Source organism: Chiloscyllium plagiosum, unplaced genomic scaffold (genome assembly GCF_037043375.1).
Source record: "Chiloscyllium plagiosum isolate Xiang-an unplaced genomic scaffold, Cpla_swu_hap1 HiC_scaffold_6, whole genome shotgun sequence".
Taxonomy (NCBI): domain Eukaryota; kingdom Metazoa; phylum Chordata; class Chondrichthyes; order Orectolobiformes; family Hemiscylliidae; genus Chiloscyllium; species Chiloscyllium plagiosum.
Window position 1 is genome coordinate 113,634,477 of NW_028270144.1, and position 24,889 is coordinate 113,659,365.

The following is a 24,889-nucleotide window of genomic DNA, read 5'->3' on the forward strand; positions in this document are numbered from 1 at the left end:
GATAAGATGGGGATTAAATGTTTAACAATAACAAGTTTGCATTTATACAGCACCAAAACATCCAAAGGCATTTCATTGATGTGTTATTAAAAAAATAAATTGATGCCAGGTTACATAATGAAACATTAGAGCAGATTACCAAATGCTTGGTCAAGGAAGCAGATTATAGGAACTTTTAAAGGAGCTAGAGAAAGATGCAAAGGATTTGGGAGGAAATTCCAGAGTTTAGGACCAAGGCAGCTGCAGACAATTGACAAATAGTGGAGTGCTTGAAATCAAACATGTTCAAGAGGTCAGATTAGAAGAGTGAATAAATCTTCGAAGCTATTGCAGAAATAGAAAGGGATCCATGGAAACAATGATAAGAATTTAAATTGAGATATAGCTTAAGAAGAGCTAATGTCAGCCAGTGAGCACAAGGCATGATAGGGCATGAGGAACAGCTCATCGAGCCTGCTCAGACATGTAATGAGATCATTGCTGATCATATGAGTCAACCACACTCAGAGGGGCAAAACTACATGAGCTGGCAGTCATGTGGTTGGCTATATGGAAATAGATTGAGGGAATTTACAATTATGAACTCAAAGGAGGAAGATAAGTTGAGGTGAGATTAAAATTGCCAAGGCTGAAAACTTCCTGATAGCAAAGGCTGAAGGAGGAAAGCACTGAAGTTATCATGGTTGGAATGTTATTTTTTATATATAGGGTGGCATGGTACTTCAGTGGTTAGCACTGCTGCCTCACAGTGCCATGGACTTGGCTTCTGTTCCAACCTTGGGTGTCTATCTGTGTGACATTAGTACATTCTGCTCCTGACTGTGTGGTTTCCACTTGGTGCTCTGGTTTCTAAACATTGCCTCGTCGTGTCTAAGGACGTGTAGGATAGGTGGATTGGCCATTGTAAATGTGGGGTTACAAGGATAGAGTAGCATTCTGACTTTTTGGAGGGTTAGTGCACTCGATGGGCTGAATGGTCTCTCTGCACCGTAGGGATTCTATGACTTTGTGGCCAAAAAAGTTCATTAAATGATTGAGCAGGTTTATGGGGCTGAGTGGCCATGTACAGTATTTATGTGTCATAGAGATTGATGGTTTAAAGTAGAGGCAAACAGGATTTAAAAGATGAGATGGGGGAGAAACTGCCTGAGGAGTAGTGGAAAGGTATGGATTTGAATCTTTGATCTGAGTCAGAAACCAGTATCTGATGCAGAGTCATGCTAAGAGAAGCTACCTAGCAAACACAAAGGCAGCATTGAGGTGGATCATTGCAAATACCATACCCTCTTTGAAAGTAACAACTGCTGTATTCCAGGAAATAAAATGTTTAAAGGTCCTAAAGTTGCTTAAACAGCCATGAGCTAAGAGAATTGGGTGAAGGAACAGTGCAGCAGATGGGTAAGGTATAGTTCCAAATGGGTGAGGGGAAAGGGTGGGGCAGGTGGTAATGACACCAGCTTTGACCAGTCTGCTCAGGAAGCCAACCCCCAGATCTAACCTCTCCTTTTCCTGCAAAGCTTGAGGATGTTAAATGCTAACTGCTGCCTGATGGAGTTGTGCTCAAGGGGTGGTCATCTGCACAAACTTTGTCATGAGGGGCAGATGGTATGTCACTTCCACGGCAATGTGGCCACGCAATGTCTTAACAACACAACAGGTAATAACTCAGCTTGTTGTAACTCTGCAAACATGGCACAAGAGTGGGAAATGTACTGAACATGTGCCATATAAAGCCACTCTGAGAGCACCCCACACCCGATGACCAAACACACCACCACTGCCATCTAGAAGGACAAGGGCAACAGATACATAGAAATGCCAGCACCTGTCATGAATCCATGCTGGCTCTCCCTGGTCAACTGAAAATATTTGAGGTGTTCAGTTACCTCATTCTCAATTATAGACACCAACAATTTCCCGACCACAAATGTTAGGCTCACTGGTCTGTAATTCCCTAGTTTTCCTATTTTGCCCTTCTTAAAAAATGGAGTGACATGCGTGTAAATTCTGTTTTTTTTTAATTAGTTCACGAGCTGTAGCCATTACTAGCTAAGCCAGCATTTATTTTCCTGCCCTTACAGCCTAAAGAGCAGTTTAGACTCAACCATATTCTGCAGGTCCAGAGTCACATTCCTAATAAAGGGCTTGTGCCTGAAACGTCGATTCTTCTGCTCCTCGGATGCTGCCTGACCTGCTGTGCTTTTCCAGCAACACACTCTCGACTCTGATCTCCAGCATCAGCAGTCCTCATTTTCTCCTCGAGTCACATGTAGACCTGACAAGGTAAGGATATCAGCATTCCTTTCCTAAAGTGATGGATTTTTACAACAAGGGTCAGTGGTTGCATGGTCACCACTGGACAAGCATTCCATTCCAGATTGTTATTGAATTCAAATTTCATCATTTGCCATGGTGAGGTTCAAATCCATGCTCCTAGCCTATGGTTCAGGTTTACTACTCCAGTAACAAGTAGATGGAAAATATACCCTACAATAGGTAAATGGAACTCCAATCCAAAAGAGATTAGAAATGTACCATTTGCATAAATATGTATATGATAAATATTTGGAGATAGCAAACAACTATTCATAATATTCAGGGGGTCAACACTAATGGAAACAACTTTTAATAAAAAGATCTTGTACCAGTCAGTCCTTGTAAACAAGTTACAAATGGATTATTGTAATATGGGCATTGCTTGTCCATGAAATGGTGATGATGCCAGGCTTTATTTTTAAACTGTTGGAGTCCTTGTGGTAAAGGTGCTCCCACAGACTTTACTGTGGAAAAGGACATGGAAGATACAGAATGTTGGGAAATAGGTGGTGGCATCTTGAAAAATGTCCATATTACAGAGGAGGAAGTGCTGGATGTCATGAAATGCATAAAAGTGGATAAATCCCCAGGACCTGATCAGGTGTACCTTAGAACTCTGTGGGAAGCTAGGGAAGTGATTGCTGGGCTCTTACTGAGATATTTGTATCATCGATAGTCACAGGTGAGGTGCCGGAAGATTGGAGGTTGGCTAACATGGTGCCACTGTTTAAGAAGGGTGGTAAGGACAAGCTAGGGAACTATAGACAAGTGAGCCTGACATTGGTGGTGGGCAAGTTATTGAAGGAAATCCTGAGGGACAGGATGTACATGTATTTGGAAAGGCAAGGGCTGATTAGGAATAGTCAACATAGCTTTATGCATGGGAAATCATGTCTCACAAACTTGAGTTTTTTTAAGAAGTGGAGGAATACCCTGTGGTCGTTCCCCTGAACAACATGTATACTGTTTTTGATACTGTTGAGGGGGACGACTTACCGGGGATATGCAGTGGGGCCCAGGTCTCTGGCACAGAGCCTGTCCCTGTTGCACAGAAGGGAAGGAGGGAAAGGAGGAGGGTGTTAGTCATTGGGGACTCAATAGTTAGAGGGTCAGATAGAAGGTTGTTGGGAACGAACAAAATTCATGGTTGGTGTGTTGCCTTCCAGGCGCCAGGGTCCGTAATGTCTCAGATCGTATCTTTTGGGTCCTGAAGGGAGAGGGTGAGCAGCCTCAAGTCGTGAGCCATGTAGGAAACAACGAGAAAGGTAGAAAGAGGGAGAAGGATGTAAGGCAGGATTTCAGGGAGCTAGGGTGGAAGCTGAGAGCTAGAACAAACAGAGTTGTTATCTCTGGTTTTTGGCCGTGCCATGTGATAGTGAGGCAAGGAATAGGGAGAGATATCAGCTAAACACGTGGCTGCAAGGATGTGCAGGAGGGAGGGTTTCAGGAACTTGGATAATTGGGACTCATTTTGGGGAAGGTGGGACCTGTACAAACAGGACGGTCTTCACTTGAACCAGAGGGGCACTAATATCCTGGGTGGGAGATTTGCTGGTGCTATTCAGGTGAGTTTAAATTAGCTCAGCAAGGGGATGGGAACCTGAGGTGAAGTTGCAGTGCACAGAAGGATGAGAGTAGGGAGGACATGGACAGGGTCACAGGAATATGCTGGCAGACAGCAAACTGATTTGGCTTTGATATTTGAGTCATCACTGTCTACAGGTTTAGTACCAGAGGACTGGAGGATTGCAAATGTTGTGTCCTTGTTCAAGAAGGGCAGTAGAGAGGACCCAGGTAATTATAGACCAGTGAGCCTTATTTCTGTTGTAGGAAAGGATTATAAGAGATAAGATTTATAATCATCTAGCAAGCAACAATTTGATTTCAGAAAGTCAACAAGGTTTTGTCAAGGGCAGGTCATGTCTCACAAACCTCATTGAGTTTTTTGAGAAGGTGACCAAGAATGAAGAAGAGGGTAGGGCAGTTGATGTGGTATACACGGACTTCAATAAAGCTTTTGATAAGGTTCCACATAGTAGGCTGTTGGAGAAAATGCAGAGGCAGTTTGGATTAGAAACTGGATTTCTGAAAGAAGGCAGCGAGTGGTAGTTGATGGAAAATATTCAGCCTGGAGTCCAATTACTAGTGGTGTGCTATGAGGATCTGTTTTGGGACCACTGCTGTTTGTCATTTTTATAAATGACTTAGACGCAGGCATTGGTGGATAGATTAGTAAATTTGCAGATGACACTAGTGGAGTAGTGGACAGTTTGGAAGAACGTTACAGGTTGCAGGGGGACTTGGATAAACTGCAGAATTGGGCTGAGAGGTGGCAAATGGAGTTCAATGCAGTTAAATGTGAGGTGATGCACTTTGGGAAGAATAACAGGAAGGCAGAGTACTGGGTCAATGGAAAGATTCTTGGTAGTGTGGATGTGCAGAAGGATCTTGGAATCCATGTACATAGATCCCTGAAAGTTGCCACTCAGGTTGATAGCGCTGTTAAGAAGGCATACGGTGTGTTAGGTTTCATTCGTAGAGGGATTGAGTTCCGGAGTTGCAATATCATGCTGCAACTATACAAAACGGCCACACTTGGAATATTGTGTACAGTTCTAGTCGCCATATTACGGGAAGGATGTGGAAGCATTGGAAAAGGTGCAGAGGAGATTTACCAGGATGTTCCCTGGTCTGGAGGGAAGGTCTTATGAGGAAAGGCTGAGAGACTTGGGTCTGTCCTCATTGGAAAGAAGAAGGTTAAGAGGGGATTTGATAGGGACATACAAGATGATCAGAGGATTAGGTAGGATAGACAGTGAAAGTCTTTTTCCTAGGATGATGACATCAGCTTGTCCGAGGGGGCGTAACTACAAATTGAGGGGTGATAGATTTAAGACAGATGTCAGAGGCAGGTTCTTTACTCAGAGAGTGGTAAGGGCATGGAATGCCCTACCTGCCAATGTAGTCAACTCAGCCATATTAGGGAGATTTAAACAATCCTTGGCTAAGCACATGGATGATGATGAGATCGTGTAAGGGGACGAGCTGAAAATAGTTCATAGGTCGGCGCAACATCGAGGGCTGTATTGTTCTGTGTTCTACATTGGATGTTGCCAGGGTTGGAGGATTTGAGCTATAGGGAGAGGTTGAATAGGCTAGGGCTGTTTTCCCTGGAGCGTTGGAGGCTGAGAGGTGACCTTATAGAGGTTTATAAAATCATGATGGGCATGGATAGGATAAATAGACAAAGTCTTTTCCCTGAGGTGGAGGAGCCCAGATATAGAGGGCATAGGTTTAGGATGAGAGGGGAAAGATATAAAAGAGACCTAAAGAGCAACTTTTTCACTCAGAGGGTGGTACGTGTATGGAATGAGCTGCCAGAGGAAGTGGTGGAGGCTAGTACAATTGCAACATTTAAAAGGCATCTGGATGGGTATATGAATAGGAGGGGTTTGGGGGGATATAGGCCGGGTGGTGGCAGGTGGGACTAAATTGGGTTGGGATATCTGGTCAGCATGGACAAGTTGGACTGAAGCGTCTGTTTTCGTGCTGTACATCTCTATGACTTCATCCCAATGACAATGATGGAATAGGGCAATATATGTTCGGTCAATGTAGTGTGTGAAGTCAAGAAGATGACAGTGCTCATTTGCGTCTGCTACCCGTATACTTTGAGATGGTGAACGTTTCAGGTTTACGTGGTGCTGCAGTGAATCCTGAAGATCATGCACACTACAGTTACACTAGTACTGATCTTGAAATGAGTCGGTGTTTAAAGTGTATCAAAATCAATTTTTTAATCTAAGAACCACTGAGAAACAAAGCTGGTGTAATGGGTTAAATTTACAGCAGGAATAAAAATAAATGAGGAAGACACTGCAGGCCAGTCAGTATCTGTTGAGAAACAGTTCTTTCTGAACCACCATGTTTCCACATTGCCTCATTTTGCTCTAGTTCCCCTTTTAGATCTGTGTTCCTTTTTCTGTGATCACCCATAATACCTTAAGATACAGGAGCTGAATTAGGCTGCTAAGCCCATCGTGTCTGCTCCGCCATTTGATCATGGCTGATGTAACTCAGATGTTGACTATCACTAAGCTCTGGAATTCTTTGTCTAAATATCTCAGGCACTCTAACTTTCTCACTTCAATTAAGTCACTCCATAAATCTACCCATAGCATAGGGGTCAGTGAGCACAGTTGACTTGATGGTCGGTTTGCAAAGTAGAGTAATATCAACAGTGTGGATACAATTCTTGCACTGAACCACAAAGGACTCTCCTTCCCAATATTTCTCCTTACCTGAGGCAGGATGACCCTCAGATTAAACCATCACCAGTTGGCTCTCTCTCTCTCTCTCTCTCGAAAGACAAGGCAGCCCTACGGTCTGGTAAGACTACGGTGACTTTACCTTTACTTTAAACCTACCAGTTAAAAGGAGTCAGCTGTTCGAAGGTTTCCATCGTAGCTCAGTATAAAATGTTGCTGATCAAGAACACTGAAGTGCCTTGAGCTGTTTCAGTAAGGTGTGATGTGAATTAAAATTATCACTAAAACATGCCCAAAAAGCAAGTGAATACATTCACCTCATTTTTATTTAGCAAACGCATATTAATTCCATTTCAAAGTTCTTTTTTTTTGTCTCATGAGATTTTATTAGCAGTTTCTGCATTTGATTTCAGTTTGAGTCTGTTGCACCAAATATTTACTGTGGTTAATAAAATTACATCTAATTTTCCCAGTCATCCATTCACAATGATAGTACACGTATTATCAAATCAGAGTGTGTTGTATAAATCAATACCTTGCATAGATTAATACTATTGAACAAATATAAATAATGCTGAGAATTTTAAGAACACTTATGGAATTTGAGAAAGATCAAATCACAGAATGTTTTCAGACAAAAACAGTTTCACACCAACACCTTATCTAATCCCAGTCTCCTCATTTCCAAACCCTTAAATATCTTCGTCAGTCCAGACTTACTCAATCATGTTCATTCCTCATACTCTTATTTCCCATCCCAGATTAGTCCAAACTTCTGGTTAATGCCCCATTCCCTTTAATATCTGCCTGCCTAATCCCTCTTTCCTGCTCACTCCCCATTAATACATCACCTCACCTCCTAACCATTCAATCAAACCAGTGGCTGATTTGCTTTTGCCAAACTAACAAATAACTGAAAATAGGAATGTCCACCCTTGCCCTTCTTCCGATTTAACGAATTGTACCCAAATAGGCTATTAAGCAAAAACATAATACGTAGAATCCAAGAATCACAGAGAATTAAAGCAGGTGTAATTGATTAAATTCAAGGCAGGGATAAAATTAAATGAGGAAGACATGGCAAGCCAGTCCAACTTAATGAGTTGTACCCATGTATTCAGCCCCAATGTGTCTTTTCTGATCAGACACCATTGTTCTGGCTTCGAGGACATGAGTCAGGTGTATTTAAATGTTCTTCCTTCTCAGAGTCGGAAATTAATGAGGCTGTCTCCAAATTCTGGTAACCACGGTTTCTCCATCGCTTCCTACCATAGTAAGCGAGTGCAATCACACCCACTAGAGCCAGGGTAACAGTGACAGAAATGGCGACTGTGGCCCCTCCGGAAGAGCTCTTGTTAAGCAACTGACGAACTTCGGATGCATGAGCCATTCTCCACATTTTGGTGTGAGTATCCTTAAGCCAAGGCTCTTGGTATTGAGAGAGAACGACCACGGTGTTAGTGGCACTGGCAGTCAAAAGAGGGAGATGTGAGAATGGGGGAAGATTGATGCGGGGCAAATCCATCCCATCAAAGGCACCAGATTTCACACAGTAGAGTATTTGACATCCATCACTGATGACAGCTAGGTGTTGACTGTAACCCTTGGGGCATTTCTTGGGGTAAGTGCTTGGCCCTGTTTGCGTGACACTCTCCTGAATTGCTTTGGGATGCTGAGCCAGGGGGTTGCCAACATCGCAGCTGAAGAAGCCACCAAAGGTCACAGAGTAACGGAACGCCATCTCGTAGTCATTGCTCACACAGACTTTCAGGTCTTGGAAAAGGTTCAATGGGTAGAAGGATGGAGGGCACGAGCGGGTCTGGGTCAGTGGGTTCCCAGCATCTGTACTGTAGAGGCCACCAAAGAGGTAGCCTGAGGACTGGGTCACTGAGCCCATGGCTGCACACCAGTAAGCCTTAAACTGGGCTCGGCGTATGTAGTAAGTATCTCCACACACATCCTCACAGCAGCTAAAGAAAGCCCAACATGAATGGCATTGGCGCTGACACTCATACTGACTATAGGCTTCCTCTTCTACCGCTGTGTGCAGCTCAATAGCTGTGTACTCAGAGGGACAGCTAAATGACCCTGTTATTGGGTTCTTCTGCTCCAGAGCATCGCACAAGGGCTTGGCATCTGCACCTGAAAGCCTGATGCATTCCTGGTAGATGCCCCCAAAGGTGAAATTGGTGCCCATATCCATGCAAGACCCATCATCAACATTAGCCCTAAAATTGAAGTTGGGGGAGTGGAGGTCCAAACAGCCAGGATGTTCGTTGACAGTGTAGTAGAGGGAAATGGCTCTGTTTATAGTCTGAGCCACTTTCCTGACTGTAGGTTCCGGGAGCTCTGGGACAGTCTGTGGGTTAACAAAGAAATTCAACGGTTGTCCTGACCTGTCAATGGCCACCAGCTGGTTGGTGATCGCCTGCTGCCACTTCTGCAGGGTCATCCCTGGATAAAAGGGGATCCCACCATTGCTCTCGATCATGGAGTGGGATCTGTTCCCCAAATACTGCCTGGTGAACTCATCCGCGGTTTCAAGTTGGCCGCCAATGCCAACATTTACAACATGGAAGAAGGTGGCACCAGCGGAGGTGGTGATGGTGGACTTCCGACTCCAGCTGTCGGACACAAAGCTCGATCTCACCTGGTCCTCCTGCACCAGACTGGCACCAGCATGGACACCAGTCAACACGTGGGTGCCGTAGTTAAGGATAAGCATCTGGGCGTAGTAGGAGGCAGCTCTTGTCTGGTTGTTCTCCAGGTAGTTGCCTATCTGAATCAGTTGATCCTTAAAGCCCTGGTCCAGTTGGAAATTGGGATAGGTTTTGATCTGATACATGAGGTTCCTCACCTGGATTCTGGTGGTCATGCTGCTGTCTCGCACCTGGTGAGTTTTGACCCTCTGGCTGCTCGTGGAGAACTTGCCGTTCAGGAAGGACAGGTAGGAGATCTCAGCGTTGACCGAGGCGCTGGTGGAGCTTTTGTAGTTGCGCCAGTTCTCGATCAACTCCGATACCGTCTCGATGCTGGTCCGCTTCAGGGGCACCACGTAGACCTGGTCCGGGAGGAAATACACTCCGTCCTCGGTGGTCTTGCACTGGGAGTAGCTGGTGTTCATCACTCTGCCCCGGTCCAAGTTCCTCAGGTTGTCCCAGCCTCCCCCGGGCAGCACTTCCAAGGCGGTCAAGCTTTGGGTCTTCCGACATTCCTGCAGCCCGTCCGCAGTTGACACTTGCTGCTCTGACCCCACGGCCAGAGAGTGCAGGAACACAAGAACCAAGAGCGGACCCATCCTGACCCAGCAGTCTCTCTCTCTCTCCCTCTCTCCCCTCTCCCTCAGCTCCTTCCCCGGTCAGAGTTGCTTGCTCAGTGAGCTCCGGTGATGGATTTCTGTTTCATTTCAGGCTCACGGTGTTTCCTCATTCTCTGCTGTGCTGTGCTGGGTCATGAAGTGAAACATCGACAGGGAAAGCCCACACGTCACAAGGTCAGCTCCAGCGGCCAACTCTTCCATCTTCCCCCGCCCCACTTAAAGGGGGATTTTGCTGGCGGTCCGTGATTAATTAATTTGGACGGACCGTCTCTCTGTAATATCTTCATAAGAAGAGAAGCAGCCCCGCAGGTGTGTTACACCAGACGAAAAGTCTACATAACATCTCAATCATATTCCATAGGAAATGTAGGGTATTAAATCCCAGCACCGGTGATATAACCATTCAACCCCTGAAGCCTGTTGTGTAGGAAGACAGCACTATGGTTCATTGGTTAGCACTGCTGCTTTGACAGTGCCAGAGATCTGGGTTTGATTCCACCCTTGGGTGACTGTGTGGAGTTTGCATGTCCTCCCAGTGTCTGCCTGGGTTACCACCCCTTTCCCCAGTTTCCTCCCAACGTCACAAGGGCGTGCAGGTTAGGTGGGTTAGCTCTAGGATAAGGTTGGAGCTGGGTGGAAGCTCTCCTGAGGTGTGTGGACTCAATGGGCCAAATAGCCTCTTCCCACACCGTAAGGATCCTAAGAGGAGCTCAGTCAAATTAGGAAACTTGAAGGCCATTCAGCCACCTTATCAACAACTGAGTGTCTTCAACTTCCTGCACAGAGAATTCCCAAATATTTGGCGGGGGAGGGGGGGAAACACCACCTCATCTCACAGGTGATCAGAATTGGTGGAGCACAGGGACCTCGGAGGATTTTAGTACTAGATTAAGTTGAGCAGACAGAGAGGAAGGGGTAAGGCCTTGGAGAGATTTGAAAACAAGTGTGAGAATTTCAAAATTGACCCTTTATCCTGAGGTTGTGCTGACTGATTTAAGACTCTCCAGTGTGTGAAAAAAAACAGTCTCTGGGCATCCACACTGCCAAGTGATTGAAGATTCATAAACGGCTTCAAGTAGACCCTTTCTTGTTATTCCAAACTCCAGACAGTACAGACCGTACCTGAGCAGCTCTCTACATAGGACAGCACTCACATCCCAAGTAAAGCAATCCACTGAACCTGCATACCCTTGCTGCTGGCTATAAATTCCTTTGGTGCAGAGATCAAAACCTACACAGCACTTGAGGTGTGATCTCACCAAATCCATGTGCAATTGCCATAAGGCTTCAGTACTCGTGTTCACCACCTTCTCAAGGGCATCTAGAGATGGGGAATAAATGCTGGCCAGCATGCAACTGAATGCATCCCATGAATTCATAGGATCCCGACAATGTGGAAGCAGGCCATTTGGCCCATCGAGTCCACATCGAACGTCCCACCCAGACCCAACCCCCTTACCCTATCCCTGTAACCCTGCTTTAAGGAAAGTCACCCCCCGTGAGCTTTCACTGAGTTTAAAAGTGGATGGGACTGTGAAAGATTATACAACAGGTATCTGAGTTAATCCTGGGTGTGCGCTGGTAAGGCAGCATCCGAGGACAGGCAAAATCCAGGCAGCATCCGAGGACAGGCAAAATCTAGGCAGCATGCTGTGCTCTTCCAGCACCACTAATACAGAATCTGAGTTAATCCTGTCAGTTTCTCACCAGGGCAGGGAAGGATGTGGGGGTGGGGTGGGGTGGGGGAGTGGAAATGGGTTGACTAAAATTAGTTAAATTGAATTTCAAAAGAGCTTGAAACGTCACTCTGAACAAATATCTCTCCTCCTGCTTCACAAAAGATAGGCATTTGCTTTGTCAGCTGATTTATTCAATTAGGACAAAGTTTATTTTCAGATTAATATTGAAGAAGTGAAACTGAGTACATTTTGAGACATGAACACGTGCTACTGAGATCATCCATAACAATGTGCAATTTAAAGGAAGACAGAGGGGCAGGGACTCATGAAGGGCAAGGGAAGAAACTCAGGAGCTCAAGGTAGCTGGAGAAATGGTTGCCAGTGTCTACAGCAAAGGAAATCCAGGTGATCAGAATTGTTGGAGCGCAGGGACCTTGGAGGAGTTTAGGACTAGATTAAGTTAAGCAGACAGGGAGGGGTGAGGCCTTGGAGAGATTTGAAAACAAGTGTGAGAATTTTAAAATTGAGTTGTCACTGGACTGGGAGCCAGAGATAGTCAATGATCACAGAGTGATAGCTAAATGAGATGTGGCATGAGTTAGGATAAGGACAGGAGTGGTTTGCATGAACTCAGTTTACCAGACTTCAAAAATCAAAACCAAGGCGATAGTGAAAAGTATTGGGAAGGTGGGGCTCCGTGATGATGCACACATTTGATGACCAATGCATTTGGTATGCTTTCCTTTATTGGTCAGAGTATTGAGTACAGGAGTTGGGAGGTCATGTTGCAACTGTACAGGACTTTGGTTAGACCACTGTTGGAATATTGCATGCAATTCTGGTCTCCTTCCTATCGGAAAGATGTGAAACTTGAAAGGGTTCAGAAAAGATTTACAAGGATGTTGCCAGGGTTGGAGGATTTGTGCTATAGGGAGAGGCTGAACAGGCTGGGGCTGTTTTCCCTGGAGCGTTGGAGGCTGAGGGGTGACCTTGTAGAGGTTTACAAAATTATGAGGGGCATGGATAGGATAAATAGACAAAGTCTTTTCCCTGGGGTTGTGGAGTCCAGAAGTAGAAGGTGTGGGTTTAGGGAGAGAGGGGAAAGATATAAAAGAGACCTAAGGGGCAACGTTTTCACGCAGAGGGTGGTACATGTATGGAATGAGCTGCCAGAGGATGTGGTGGAGGCTGGTACAATTGCAACATTTAAGAGGCATTTGGATGGGTGTATGAATAGGAAGGGTTTGGAGGGATATGGGCCGGGTACTGGCAGGTGGGACTAGATTGGGATAGGATATCTGGTCGGCATGGGCAGGTTGGACTGAAGGGTCTGTTTCCATGCTGTACATATTTATGACTCTAAGTGTAGTTGACAGTTAGAGGTTGTGTGATGACACATCCCAACGTACATTCTGCCATTGTTGCCAATCTATTACTCAAGACAACAGTTAGGAACAACAAATGTTTGTTTCAGTTATATTATTGCTCCAATTTCTGAAAGAAACTGAACAAGGACTTCACTTTGTACAAAATCCAGAATCCTACATTGCTGTCTGACTTAACAATGCAAAGTACAATGGATCCTACCAATAGACTGTTCAGCCAGATGTTGGAATCTAGCAAATTTCACTCAAGCATGGGAAGTTTTGTTTGCACTGTGGACCTTCAAGGAGGAAAGTTCATGACCTTTCAAAGAAATGTTTGGTTGAAAGTCCCACAGCTCAAATGAAGTTGCCCGTCACCTTCCTCACCTGGAATTGGTGGTTTGCTGAAGAGTGACTTTTCACTAGAGATGGCCTACGGAGGGTATTACAGCATCAGGCATACTTTAGTGACCCCAACCTTACTTTCCCTAAAATCCCCTCTCACCAGCTAAATAACCCTGTCAACAATACCCACCATAACACATTCAGTGTTAAACACATGCTTGGAGGGGAACAGGTTGAGCCCTGTATCAACAATAGCATACCAACAAGAAGGCAGACAGGCACAATGAGTGGGAAAATGTATGGGCATTTCACTACAAACAGTTAATTGAATTCCAGTGAAGGAGGTGGACTTGAGATGCCTGGAGTATCGGAGGCTGAGACCTGATCTTAAAGGCGTTTATAAAATCATGAGCGCCGTGGATAGAGTGAAAAGGCAACATTTTTTTTCCCAGAGTAGGGGAGTCCAAAACCAGAGGGCAGAGGTGTAAGATGACAGAGGAAAGATTTAAAAGGGACCTAAGGGGCAACTTTTTCATGCATAGGGTGGTGCATGTTTGGAATGAGTTGCCAGAGGAAGTGGTGGAGATGGATACAATGACAACATTTAATCGGAATCTGGATGGGTACATGAACAGGAAAGTTTAAAGGACTTTAGTTCAAGTGCTGGCAAATGGTACGGGATTAACTTAAGATATCTGGTCAGCATGGACGAGTTCGACTGAAGGCTCTGTTTCCACACTGTATGACTCAATGACTCCATGACTCAACAAACAGTGCCATGAGGAGGGCAACATTTCAACACGAAGGAGCTTGATTGTCTTGGAACTGAACAGGGAAAGTCCAGCACAGCCAGATATTGATCTGCATTTTTGTGGTTTTGCTTGTCCTGTTGTGGCGTGTAAACTGATACTGAAACAAAACTAAAGCCTGCTGATTTCCCAGTATGAAACACAGTTCCTTTTCATAGGATTACAGAATACAGAAAAGACCCTTCAGCCCATTGAGTCTGCAGCTAACAAAGAGTAATCTGAATCTGCACTCGCCTCATTTACCAGCACTTGGCTCATAGCCTCAAAGGCCGTGACATCTTAAATTGTCATCCAAGTACCTTTTAGAGGTTGTGACGTTTCCTGCCTCAACTACTCACCTTTTCAGAGAATGTTTGGTGGAAACAAATTATGTTTCATACCAGGAGTTGATAAAGCATGGTGCTGGAAAAGGCACAGCAGGTCAGGCAGCATCCAAGCAGCAAGAGAGTCGATGTTTCAGGCAGGACCCTTCTTTAGGACTGGGGAAGGGGAAGGGAGTTGAGAGATAAGTGGGGGGAAGGGGGTGGGGCTAGGGGAAAGTTAGGCGATAGGTGGGTGAAGGTGGGAGGTGATTGTGACAGTTTGATGGGAAGGATGGAGTGGACAGGTCGGAAGGAAGATGGACAGGTAAGTCAGGTCAAGAGGGCAGATCTGGGATAGGGTGGGGGAGGGGAGATTTGGAAACTGCTCAATTCAATGTTCATGCCATGTGGTTGTAGGCTCCCGAGGCGGAAGATGAGGTGTTCCTCCTCCAGTTTGCAGGTGGTCTTGTGTAGGCGGTGGATGAGGCCCAGAATGGATATGTCCTCAGGGGAATGAAAGTAAGAGTTGAAATGGATGGCCACAGGAAGGTGGGGTTGGTTGGTGCATATTGACCAGAGATGTTCCCTGAACCAATCCATGAGTTTGCACTTGTCTCTCAACAGCAGGGCTTTATTTTTGACCAAGTGTCAGTTCACCTGGGTGACAATCACAGCATTTATATGAATCAATAAAGTGTTACCCAGTTTGCAGCTCTGTCTTTGTCTGCTGGGTGCCTGAATTGGTGCCGAAGGACATGATAATATCTGGTATCAGGCACAGCAGGGTTACACTGGTCCGTCAGTTAAAAGCTCACTGGAAAGGACTGGACGAAAGTTGGTCAAATGGCAACAAACAGGTTTATGGTCAACTTGGGAATGGAAAGGACTGGTTTCCAATGGGCTTCTGCTGGACTCATGCTGCATCTTTGGCTGTTTGTATCCGTATTAATGCTGTGGGTTTCATGTAAGGCATGGAAGCCTTACATGAATGTGACATATTGGTAATGTCACCAGGTAGACAAGGCAGTGAAGAAGGCTTTTGGCACACTGGCCTTCATCAGTCAGGGCACTGAGTATAGAAGTTGGGAAGTTATGTTGCAGTTGTAGAGGACGTTGGTGAGGCCACATTGGAGTAGTGTGTTTGGGTTTGGTCGCCTTGTTATAGGAAGGATGTGATTAAACTGCAAAGATTGCAGAAGAAATTTACAAGAATGTTGCCAGAGCCCGAGGGTCTGTATTATAGGGAGAGGTTGGACAGGTTAGGACCTTTTTCTTTTGGGCTTAGGAGACTGAGGGGCAATCTTCAAGAAGTGTATAAGATCATGAGAAGCATGGATAGGGTGAACCCACTCAGCCTTTTTCCCATGATTGGGGGATTGAGGACTAGAGGGCATCAGTTTAAGGTTAGAGGGGAAAGAATGAAAGGGATCCTAAGGGGCAACCTTTTTACACAGAGAGTGGTACGAATATGGAATGAGCTGCCAGCAGAAGTGGTTGAGGCAAGTACATTAACAGCATTTAGAAGGCATTTGGGCAAATACATGGATAGGAAAGGTTTAGAAGGATATGGGCCAAGTGCAGAGAAATGGGGTTAATGTTGATGGACATTTTGGTCGACATGGACCAGTTTGGATCAAAGGGCCTGACTCCGTGCTGTCAGGCTGGTACAATTACAACATTTAAAAGGCATCTGGATGGGTATATGAATAGGAAGGGTTTAAAGGGATGTGGGTCAAGTGCTGGCAAATGGGACTATATTAGGGTAGGTTATCTGGTCAGCCTGGACGAGTTGGATCGAAGGGTCTGTTTCTGTATTGTACATCTCTTTGACACGCTGCAGAAGAACTACTTCTTCAAGTGCAATTTGCAGTTGGCAGAGACTACTGTCAATTATCTATCCTTATTCAGAGACTTTCTTCCTCCCTGCTCCAGATGCCCCGAGAAGCATTTTTGCAAAGGCTGCAGCATCTCAGCACAGCTGCTTACGGACAGTGACTGGTCTCCTTTCCAAATCCCATGTTGCAAGAGCTTTATTCGTTGGGTTTGCCTAAACCTAATCAGTGGTAAAGCAGAGAGGACACAGGGATGAGGTGGGCAGATACTGATGCTACACTGAAAAGGCGAGGTGAAGGATTAATGGAAATCTTTGATGTGGTTGACATGAAGGGAAAAGCTGAAAAGAGGGACAAGCTGAACAACTCCAGGGTGTTGCTGGACACTGCGTGCTCCTTCTCCAGAGACACCCGGGCTGTAACGTAACCGCAGAAGAGGGGCAGGCAGTTGGCCCTAATGACCCCCTCCACGGCCCGCTGCCTGGACCTGTTTATGGCCAGTTTAGCCAGGCCCAGGAGCAGACCCACAAGGAGGTCTTCAGACCTGCTCTCCCCCCTCCGTACCAGGTGCCCGAAGATCAGGAGCGTGGGACTGATGTGTAACCAAAAACAGAGAAGGAGGTTTTTAAGAAAATTAAAAAGGGAGTGCAAACGCTCACGAGGAGAAAACTGTCATGATACCGGGACTGAAGTAACATCACAGAATCTGGCATCACGTTGCCAAGTCACCCTTTATTTACATGTGGAGAGTCCTTAACATTGATCCAGCTCCCTCAGAGCCAGCTCTCAGAGTAAAGAGGATCTCTGACACTCCCATTCTTTTTTCTCTTTTTCTTTTTTTCCTTTTTTTGTGCGAGACACAGTGAAAGATACAAGGTGCACAAATCTTTATTCGATTTCCACCACCAGGAAGCAAAGAAACACCCGAGTGGCCAGTGACAAGCAGTGCCCTTCATATCAAAGGCCAATGCTGTGTGATCAAACAGTGAAGGGGAGGGCAGGGATTAAATCAAAATAGAGTTGGAGGGAGAAATAATGCACTCCACTCCCTGCGGCGCCCACCTCTCCCTGAACAACTCCAGGGTGTTGGTGGACACCCTGTGCTCCTTCTCCAAGGACACCCGGGCTCTAACGTAACCGCGGAAGAGGGGCAGGCAGTCGGTCCTAATGACCCCCTCCATGGCCCGCTGCCTCGACCATTTGATGGCCAGTTTGGCCAGGCCCAGGAGCAAACCCACAAGGATGTCTTCAGACCTGCTCTCCCCCCTCCGTACCAGGTGCCCAAAGATCAGGAGCGTGGGACTGAAGTGCAACCAAAAGCAGAGGAGGAGGTTTTTCAGAAAATTAAAAAGGGAGTGCAAACGCCCACACCCAATATATACATGGTCCACGGACTCCACAGCACCACAGAACAAGCAGTTGGGCTGGGAGTCAGTGAACCACCGCAACCTACGGTTGCAGGGGACCTACGGGTGCAACACTCTCCACCCCAAATCCCCAAGAGAAAGGGGGAGTACCTCCGCGTAGAGAGCCCTCCACTGGGGATCCCCACTGTCCGGTGGCAAATGGGCACACCAAGGCGTGTCCGGGCAGTGAATGAGGGAGAAGAGGTGAATGGTGTGCAGCAGCAGTCGATACAGGGTCTGCCTTTTTACGTTTTTAAAAGGTACAAAACTAGAGTTCTGGAGGCAGCTCAGGTTGTGGGGTACAGGCTCCCGCGGGAAGTACGGGACCTTGGGGCCAATGTGAAATTCCTTCCGGGCTGGGGTGAGCGTGGACAGGATTCCACTGCACACCTGAGCATCCTCCACCTGGTGCACTACGTTGGGTGACACTCCTGTTCTTTTTTTTTAAAGGGCAATGTTGCGTGAACACTCCTGGTTTTTTTTGAGTGAACAGGATGTTGGACACTCCTGTTTTTTTTTCTTACCCCCACACTACCGCCTGACTGCAGTAGTGCTTATTTTTTCCCCAGCACCCATGGTGTGTGTGTGCAGGTGTGAGACACAGTGAGAGACACAAGGTGTATGAATCTTTATTCAATTTCCACCACCAGGAAGAAAGGAAAACACCCGGGTGGCCAGTGACATGCAGTGCCCTTCACAAAAGGCAATGCGTTATGATTCAACAGTGAAGGGGAGGGCAGGGATTAAATCAAAATAGAGTTGGAGGGGGAAATAATGCACTCCACTCCCTGCGGGGCCCACCTCTCCCTGAACAGCTCAAGGGTTTTGGTGGACACCGCGTGCTCCTTCTCCAAGGACACCCGGGCTCTAACGTAACCGCAGAAGAGGGGCAGGCAGTCGGCCCTAACAACCCCCTCCACGGCCCGCTGCCTGGACCTGTTTATGGCCAGTTTGGCCAGGCCCAGGAGCAGACCCACGAGGAGGTCTTCAGACCTGCCCTCCCTCCTCCGTCCCGGGTGCCCAAAGATCAGGAGCGTGGGACTGAAGTGCAACCAAAAGCAGAGGAGGAGGTTTTTCAGAAAATTAAAAAGGGAGTGCAAACGCCCACACCCAATATATACATGGTCCACAGACTCCACAGCACCACAGAACAAGCAGTTGGGCTGGGAGTCCGTGAATCACTGCAACCTACGGTTGCAGGGGACCGCTGCGTGCAACACCCTCCACCCCAGATCCCCAAGAGAAAGGGGGAGGACCTCCGCGTAGCGAGCCCTCCACTGGGGATCCCCACTGCCCGATGGCAAATGGGCACACCAAGGCGTGTCCGGGCAGTGAATGAGGGAGAAGAGGTGGACGGTGTGCAGCAGCAGTTGATACAGGGTCTGCCTTTTTACGTCGTTAAAAGGTACAAAACTAGAGTTCTGGAGGCAGCTCAGGTTGTGGGGCACAGGCTCCCACGGGAAGTACGGGACCTTGGGGCCAATGTGAAATTCCTTCCGGGCAGGGGTGAGCACGGACGGGATTCCACTGCACACCTGAGCATCCTCCACCTGGTGCACTACGTCAGGTGACACTCCCATTCTTTTTTTCTTTTTTCTTCTTCTTCCTTTTTTTTCACTGCTGTTTATTTTTTTTTTCTTTTAATTTAACCCCCACACTACCACCTAACTGCGGTAGTGCTTATTTTTTCCCCAGCACCCATGGTGTGTGTGTGTGCAGGTGTGAGACACAGTGAAAGACACAAAGTGCACGAATCTTTATTCAAATTCCACCACCAGGAAGATAGGAAAACACCCGGGTGACCAGTGACAAGCACTGCCCTTCACATCAAAGGGCAGTGCTGTGTGATCAAAACAGTGAAGGGGAGGGTAGGGACTAAATCAAAATAGAGTTGGAGGGAGAAATAATGCACTCCACTCCCTGCGGACACTCCCATTCTTTTTTTTTCCCCTTCAAGGAGAGTCCTTGCACGTACACTCACAATAGGCAAACACCCAGGTGGCCAGTGACAAACACTGCCCTTCACCTCAAAGGGCAAGCACACCTATTATTTTTTTCTTTTTCTTTTTCTCTTCTTAACCCCCACACTACCACCTAAGTGCGGTAGTGCTTATTTTTTCCCCAGCACCCATGGTGTGTGTGTGCAGGTGTGAGACACAGTGAAAGACACAAAGTGCACCAATCTTTATTCAAATTCCACCACCAGGAAGACAAGAAAACACCCGGGTGGCCAGTGACAAACACTGCCCTTCACATCAGAGGGCAGTGCTGTGTGATCAAAACAGTGAAGGGGAGGGTAGGGACTAAATCAAAATAGAGTTGGAGGGAGAAATGATGCACTCCACTCCCTGCGGACACTCCCATTCTTTTTTCTTTTTTTTTCTTTTTTTTTTATTTTAACCCCCACACTACCACCTAAGTGCGGTAGTGCTTATTTTATCCCCAGCACTCATGGTGTGTGTGTGCAGGTGTGAGACACAGTGAAAGACGCAAAGTGCACCAATCTTTATTCAATTTCCACCACCAGGAAGAACCTTCTGTTTATTTATTTTTTTTTTTTTAACCCCCACACTACCACCTAAGTGCGGTAGTGCTTATTTTATCCCCAGCACCCATGGTGTGTGTGTGCAGGTGTGAGACACAGTGAAAGACACAAAGTGCACCAATCTTTTATTCAATTTCCACCACCAGGAAGATAGGAAAACACCCGGGTGGCCAGTGACAAACACTGCCCTTCACATCAAAGGGCAGTGCTGTGTGATCAAAACAGTGAAGGGGAGGGTAGGGACTAAATCAAAATAGAGTTGGAGGGAGAAATGATGCACTCCACTCCCTGCGGACACTCCCATTCTTACCTGTCAGCCAGGTCTCCCTGATTGGACCAGATTAACAGCCCCAGTCAGGGAACGCATATTCTATAAGATCCATCTGGCTGACCTCATTTAAGTCACTGCATCCCTCCCTCTATGAATAGAGGACATTGAACAGTTCTTTCTTTTGTAGCTTGTCCTGGGGCACTCTAGCATTGTGTCAGGTTCCTCCAATTCTGCCTCTGGAATGGGTGGCGTGTGACATACAGTAGCTCATCTCTTGCATTCCGAGGTGTCTTGGAAGAAATTCATTTACTTCTTCAGGCAGCAAACGCATTGAGATAATGTCACCAACCATATCCATCTCAGATTCAGAGGTATCTTTAACACTGGATGGTGAGGGAGAACCCATAGGTTGCAGAAAAGTCAGTAAGGCTCTCGAGGAGCCAGGCACATTTTGCTTCCACCCCGTTTTTGGCTTTCACATGGTCTACATGCTTGTTCAGGACCGTCGCACCCCCACCTGAACTTTATACTTCATTGGACCTGACCTTGCAGTGACCATGCCTCTTATCCATGCAGGAGGCTGGGAGCACACAGCAAGCCAGGCAGCTGTGTTCTTTCAGTCTCCTGCTTATCTACCTTGGACTCCAGCATCTGCAGTATTTTTTGTCTCTTATCCATGCAGAGCCATTTCTGTGGTTTCTACACCAAACTTCATCCCCTGAAGTGAACTGTCTCTCTTGCTTAGCAGAGTCTTATTTCTGGGATTGGCATTCCTGATGCTGTTTCACCCAGATCCAGGAAGATCAGATTTAACCTGGTACGGAGTCTTCGCCCCATGAGCAATACTGCTGGAGCTATCACTTTGGTTGCATGAGGGATGATCCTATAATCAAGTAGGAACCAGGACAGTTTGGTATCTGATGAACAATTGAATAGAATAGCCTTTCGTGTCACATGCACTCAAATGAATGCAGTGAAAAGTCTGTAATGTCACCTATCAACACCATCTTAGGCACAGGTACTTTAAGTGTTGTTACAGAATTGAAATAGGAGAATAAAAGACTAGTATGGGAATACAAAGTTTAAAAAGTCCAGAATGATAATGAAAACTATCTTCAGAATATTCAAGTTATAGTCCTTTTTCACTGAGTCCATGCCCACCACCGGGCTTCAGAACACAAGGCCTCGCTGCCTCCACTTGTGTTGGCCTCTGTGCCACACTCGTCCACAAGGATTCATCCTCTCGGCTAGCCCACACTCGCTCGGTTCCCCGCTCCGGCCTCTACTCACTTCCAGGATTTGGCCCATGCTCGCACTGCTCCCTGCTTAGGCCTCTACTCACTTCCAGAACTCAGCCTGCGCCCACTCTGTTCCCTGCTCCAGCCTCGACTTGTTTCTGGGAGTCAGCCGCACTCGCTCTGCTCCCTATTTCAGCTGCGACTTGCTTCCAGGACTCAGTCCTCCTGGCCGGGACTCATCTCCTATACGGGGCTGGTCTCCAACTCCGTTCCCCATTCCCTCCAGTTAGAAGTTGGGAGGGGGCGGAGGAAAAACCTATTACAAGAGGAAAAAAAGAAAGATGAAAAAGATTTGGCGAACAGAGGAGCTCCGGCTGGAGCGTTTTACTCTGCCGCCACCTTAACCCACAGCTATAGGCTGCTTCTTTAAGCCTGCCTTCAAAGTTTGGACTTCTCTTTCAGCCAGACTATTGGATGATTGATAGTGTGGAGCTGTCCCTATGTCAAATACCATTCAATTTTAGGAAATACTCAAATTCCCTGTTGCTAAACGATGTACTGTTATCTGTGACCAACACTTCTCGGAGTTCGTGCATTGCAAAAGATGCACATGGTTTTTGTAACATCTTCCCAGTGTATGACAAATGAACTTTATGCATGTCCAGCCACTTTGAGTAGGTGTCCACAATGATTAAGAACATTGAGCCCATGAAAGGACATGGATTGTCGATGGTGGCAACCTTTAACTGGGCCAGTCAGTCTTGCTCTCCATAATAATATGCCAGCCTCGATGGTGATCTGGTCTTGCTGGGTCCAGAAAGGTTTCAATTCTGGTTGTGATGGCCCTTTTGTTTCCTCTATCACCACCAGCTGTTTTAATTTTGCCAGGACAAGATTTATTTGTGTCCACAGTCAGCAGTGACCAGAAGGGTGTCCAGAAAATTTAAAACTAGACTGGACTCTTCCAGCAGAGGTGCCACTAGTGGTGTATCTGCTAATGGGAAACATCTGAATTTGTCACTTGGCCTCCCAGGTGGTGTTCTAATTTGTAATTGTATGCACTTAGAATGAGAGTTCACTGTTGAATTTGACCAGAAGCTATGGGTGGCATGGCCTTGTCCTCTTTAAGCAGCCCCAGCAGGGGTTTGAGGTCTGTTGCTACGACAAATTTATAACCGTAGAGGAATTGGTAGAACTTCCTCGTACCAAAAATTACCACCAAACCTTCCTTCCCTATCTGGGCATATTTGCGTTTGACATCAGCCAAAGTCTGAGAACGATACGCTATCAGGCGTTCCTCTCCATTAGGCCACCAGTGAGTCAACACTACCCTGATACTGTATAGGGAGATATCACATGTCAGCACCACATCCCACTTCGGATGGTAGTTGGCCAACACTTCAAACAATGATAGTTGCATTTTCACTTGCTTCAAGCCTATTCTTGACTATGTGACCATTTCCAAGGCTAACTTTTTCAATAGGAGAAAGTGAGGTCTGCAGATGCTGGAGATCAGAGATGGAAATGTGTTGCTGGAAAAGCGCAGCAGGTCAGTTTTTTTTTGCCAGGAAGAATTGTTTGTTTAGTTTATGGATCCTTCTGTGGATGAAGAACAGTAGAGGTCCTTTGCAGGTCTGTGAGAGTGTTGTCCTGAGCTGGGGTAGGTCGAGTTGCAGGGAATGTAGATAGCGACGCATGGCTGCAAGCGTGGAGCGGAGGATCCGGAGGGACGTCTGTTGCTGGGGGCTTCGGATTTGTTGTAGGTACTGGATGTCCTGGTTGGGTCCAAGTTTTGTTGGTCGGAACGTAGTCCGGAGTCCGTGCGGGATAAGTCGGTTCCGAAGGCAGGTGCTGAGGAAGGAGATATGGCTGTGGTAGCGAGTCTGTTTGAGAATGTGGCTGAAGAGCTTCTGTGCAGAGAAGCCCTTCCTGAAGAAGGGCTAATGCCCGAAACATCGATTCTCCTGTTCCCTAGATGCTGCCTGACCTGCTGCGCTTTTCCAGCAACACATTTCCATAACTTTTTCAATAGCAGGTGTAAAGGTGCCAAGATGGAGGCCAGGTTATGAATGAATTTTCTGGAACAATGCACAAACTCAAGGAAATACCTAAGCCCCGGTAAAGACGTGGGAGTCGGGGCACATTTGATCGCCTTCACTTTATCTTCTTACAGGTTTAACCAGGTCTTATCGACTCTGTAACCGAAGTTGGTTACTTAGGTGCCTGGAAAACACATTTTCTCTTCTAACGCCTTAGCTCTCAGAGTGTTTCTTATTGGTCTTCCTGGTTATTTTCACATCACCACAATAAATGGCGATCTGGGGTAGACCTTGTAAAATGTTCTCCATAGTCCACTCGAAAAGACACAGGTTGATGATACCCCAAATGGGAGTCTTGTATATTGATATAAACCCTTATGGGTATTAACTGTAGCATACTTCTGAGACTCCTCATCTAGTCATGATTGCAGATAAGCATGGTTCATGTCCAATTCCACAAAGGACAGTGCCTCACTGCCAATTTTGCATACAAATCCTCTATGTGAAGGATTGGGTATTTACCCAGCTGCGAGAAGCTGTTTACCATTCGCTTAAAATCCCCACAAAGGTGAACTGACCCATCGGGCTTCACAATCAGTATGACCAGTGCTGTCCATTCAGCAAAATGTACTGATTGGATGATTTCTTTGCTTCCAGCCCTGATTTCTGCCTCTACTTTTGCACATAAGGCAAATGACACCAAGTGGACTTTGCAGAATTGTGCAATCGCTTCCTGGTCAACATGTAAATGACCTTGGCTCCTTTGATAGTCCCTAGACCTTCCTGAAAAACTTCCAGGTATTTAACTAGGGCTTTATTCAGGGAGCCATTTTCTCATCAAAAAATGTTGAACCAATCAAGGAGAACTTTTCTCAGTCAATTCTGCCCCATCAAGGCAAGCCTTTTACTACAATCAGTGGTAGCTGCACAAACTGTTTCTCATTGGAGACTGGAACTGAATCTGTACCCTTAATCTGTAACAGTTCCACACTATATGTTGTCAGTTGAATGAGGTTTTGCACAAAATTAAGATTTGAAGATCAGAGTGAATCCTGTTCAAAGCTGGTTCTGCAATCACTGATACAGCTGCACCAGCATCAGCTTCCATTAGAACCGGGTGACCATTTAACCACACATCTATTTTTGATTGCTTCTG

The 24,889-nt window shown here is 46.4% G+C and overlaps 1 protein-coding gene across 1 annotated transcript; it reads right to left on the reverse strand.

The window, feature by feature from the left end:
• Positions 1–6,892: 6,892 nt before the first annotated feature.
• mpeg1.1 (macrophage expressed 1, tandem duplicate 1) lies at positions 6,893–9,990 on the reverse strand. Its single transcript, XM_043692297.2, has one exon. It carries the CDS (start codon positions 9,880–9,882, stop codon positions 7,726–7,728), a length of 2,157 nt encoding a protein of 718 aa, XP_043548232.2. The 5' UTR covers positions 9,883–9,990; the 3' UTR covers positions 6,893–7,725.
• Positions 9,991–24,889: the final 14,899 nt, after the last annotated feature.